Raw genomic sequence first — 2,711 nt, forward strand, 5'->3', positions numbered from 1 at the left:
GCATGGAAATATAGCTTTTATATCTCATAAGAAATGATTTCTCACAACAAAAGAAACCGTAGGTAATAGAATAAGAAAAACTTACTCCCTCCGTTCCTAAATATAAGTCTTTTAAGAGATTTTACTAGGAGTCTACATGCGGAGTAAAATAAGTGAATCTATAATCTAAAATATGTCTATATACATCCGTATGTAGTCAATTAGTGGAACCTCTAAAAAGACTTATATTTAGGAACGGAGGGAGTAGTTCATAGAACAACAAGTTGGCGATACAGAACATATTAATGCATGAACGACATGATGGTAAGACGGGGTCAAAGCTGGGCACACAATTGTACAGCCAGGCATATGTATACAACGTAAACATACAAGTTTTGTGCAATTCCCGGGATTATTTGCATGGTACACCATAATGGAAAATAGGAGGTTTTATTTTATATAATTATAAGTACACACATTACTTCAGGGTTACAATCATTGATAGTTTCTTTGTTCGTACACACATGCAGTGTCCTAACATTACAAGAAAACCGAACGCAGCGCCAGCAACATGGAACACGCACTAGTTCCAGATACATTTTGTCGACCGATAAATGAGAAAATGCAAAGTAACTCTATTTAATTTGATCACATATAGAGATGTGCAGCCAACCGTGGTGTAGCTTGCAGAACAAGTGGTTCAGCTAGTGCAAGGCCGGCATTGCCTTCTTGGAGACTGATACTCTTAACGCCGGGAAGCTTTGTCCAAGTGAATCCCTGCAACATCCTTGCGAACAACATCATCGTGATAGACGTACCAAGTGAAATTCCAGGACAACCCCTCCTCCCACTGCTAAATGAAATGAAACGTAGGCCTGGATCAGTGAGAAGTACATTCCCGGTGTTCAAATGCCTCTCAGGCTGAAACTCCAGTGGTTCAGTCCAGATCTTGGGATTGCGGCCAAGCCCAAGCCGGCTTATAAGCATGTGGCTATCTTTGGGGATGGTGTAGCCAGCAACAGTTGTGTCCGCCATGGCGACATGGGGTACATTAAGAGCATGGTATGGGTGTATGCGAAAGGCCTCCCGGATGCACGATTTGAGATAGTTTAGCCGAGGAATGTCAGACTCTTCGACTAGTTTATCTTTACCAACAACAGCGTCGAGTTCCTCAGTCGCTTTTTGCATGATCTCTGGCGCGTTCAACATCTCAGCGAGTGCCCACTCAACCGCATTAGATGGGTTATCGACTGCTGCAAACATCATTTCCTACACCCATAGATGTGAGAACAAATATAGTAATCAGTATAACGCAAGAGAAAAAACTTAATACATGTATAATATGGATCGAAGAACAATGAATGAAATTTTTATTGAGGTTAAGACGACATACTAACCGCTGTTTGTGCTCTAATGTCTTGTAGGGACAACAATGGTTGTCCCTCTGCATCTTTAAGATGAACCAGGACATCCAGAAAGTCTCCGGCCTCTTTCTTTTCATCACATTTCTCAAGTGTAGACGACCTTTCGCGGATCCGCTCCTCTATAATTGTATCATGCAACCGGTTGATTGTTTGCATGGCATCCTTGGAAACCTTTTCGTGGCCATCCAGGTCGAGGCCTATGAGGGCTGGGAAGTAGTCGGACACGCAAAAGCTGTAGAGATGGTTTAGGGCCATGAAGAGAGCGGCAACATGTGCCACCTCATCATGTCCAGGCCCACTACTGGATGAAGCTGGTAGGTCATTGAAGTATCTTTTACCGAACACAAGCCTTCTTATCATGTTACCAACGAAGTGTTGGGTTACATGACGGATGTTGACAATGTTGTTTGGACATGCCATGTCGCTGCAATGAGTTTTATTAATGTACCTCACGAGGTGGTCGTACTCCTCTTTCCGGAGGTGGTGGAGCTTTCGCTCCATGGACGAGGTGAGGATCTCAGCAGTGAGGACGCGCCTCATCTTCTTCCAGTGGTCTCCGTGTGGTGAGAAGATGGAGCCCTTGTACCCGAAGCTGAATATGCCGGAGGCGAAGGTGGTGGGACGGGAGGCAAAAACTTCATCATTTTTGCGTAGTACCTCAGAGGCCATCTGTGGGCATGCCACAACAATGACATGAGTAGCTCCGAGACGGAGGCACATGATGTCGGTGTTCATCTCCTTGAGCATGCCATGGATCCATCGGAATACCGCCGGCTTGTTCAGAATCACCTGATGCAGGTTACCGATGATGGGCAGCGCCGCAGGCCCCGGAGGCAGCCTGCCTGGCCGCCCCCCTTGCTTCTGGGACAATAGCACTCTTGTAATTTTCAAGAGAAAATACACCAGCATGGTGGCCATGATAACCAGAGTACCAAGAGTCATATTGCATAAGCTGGTTGGGATGTTATATATGAAGTAGGATAGAAGGCAATTTGTGGAACTGATCGGTGATGGACAGATGTTGTGTTTGAAGACACTCTTCTTGCTTCGTGCATCTATGCTAGTTAGTTCTGCTGGTATTTATAGGACAAGCAGGGGAGCTAGCATCCTTGGCGTACATAATAATTATTTAACCAGTTAGTGACTTCTTTCATTGCCCCACGTGGCCACATACTCATCATACAATTTAGAGAGCAAATTAGACTCCACTTACTTTTGTTTAGACAAATGGATAGAGAGCAAATTAAGTGAATGTTGGCCACTCAGTTCGAGAAGTTCTTCACTTGATCATCACCAAAAGCTCTTCCA

General features: G+C 44.6%; 1 protein-coding gene across 1 annotated transcript; it reads right to left on the bottom strand.

Moving 5' to 3' along the window:
* Positions 1 to 468: 468 nt before the first annotated feature.
* LOC123429104 (tyrosine N-monooxygenase-like) lies at positions 469 to 2,429 on the bottom strand. The gene is made up of 2 exons (XM_045113169.1): positions 1,377 to 2,429; positions 469 to 1,248 (listed from the first exon to the last, which is right to left on the bottom strand). Exons 1-2 carry the CDS (start codon positions 2,343 to 2,345, stop codon positions 628 to 630), a joined length of 1,590 nt encoding a protein of 529 aa, XP_044969104.1. The 5' UTR covers positions 2,346 to 2,429; the 3' UTR covers positions 469 to 627.
* Between the last annotated feature and the right edge of the window lie 282 nt (positions 2,430 to 2,711).

This window comes from Hordeum vulgare, chromosome 2H (genome assembly GCF_904849725.1).
Source record: "Hordeum vulgare subsp. vulgare chromosome 2H, MorexV3_pseudomolecules_assembly, whole genome shotgun sequence".
NCBI classification, from domain to species: domain Eukaryota; kingdom Viridiplantae; phylum Streptophyta; class Magnoliopsida; order Poales; family Poaceae; genus Hordeum; species Hordeum vulgare.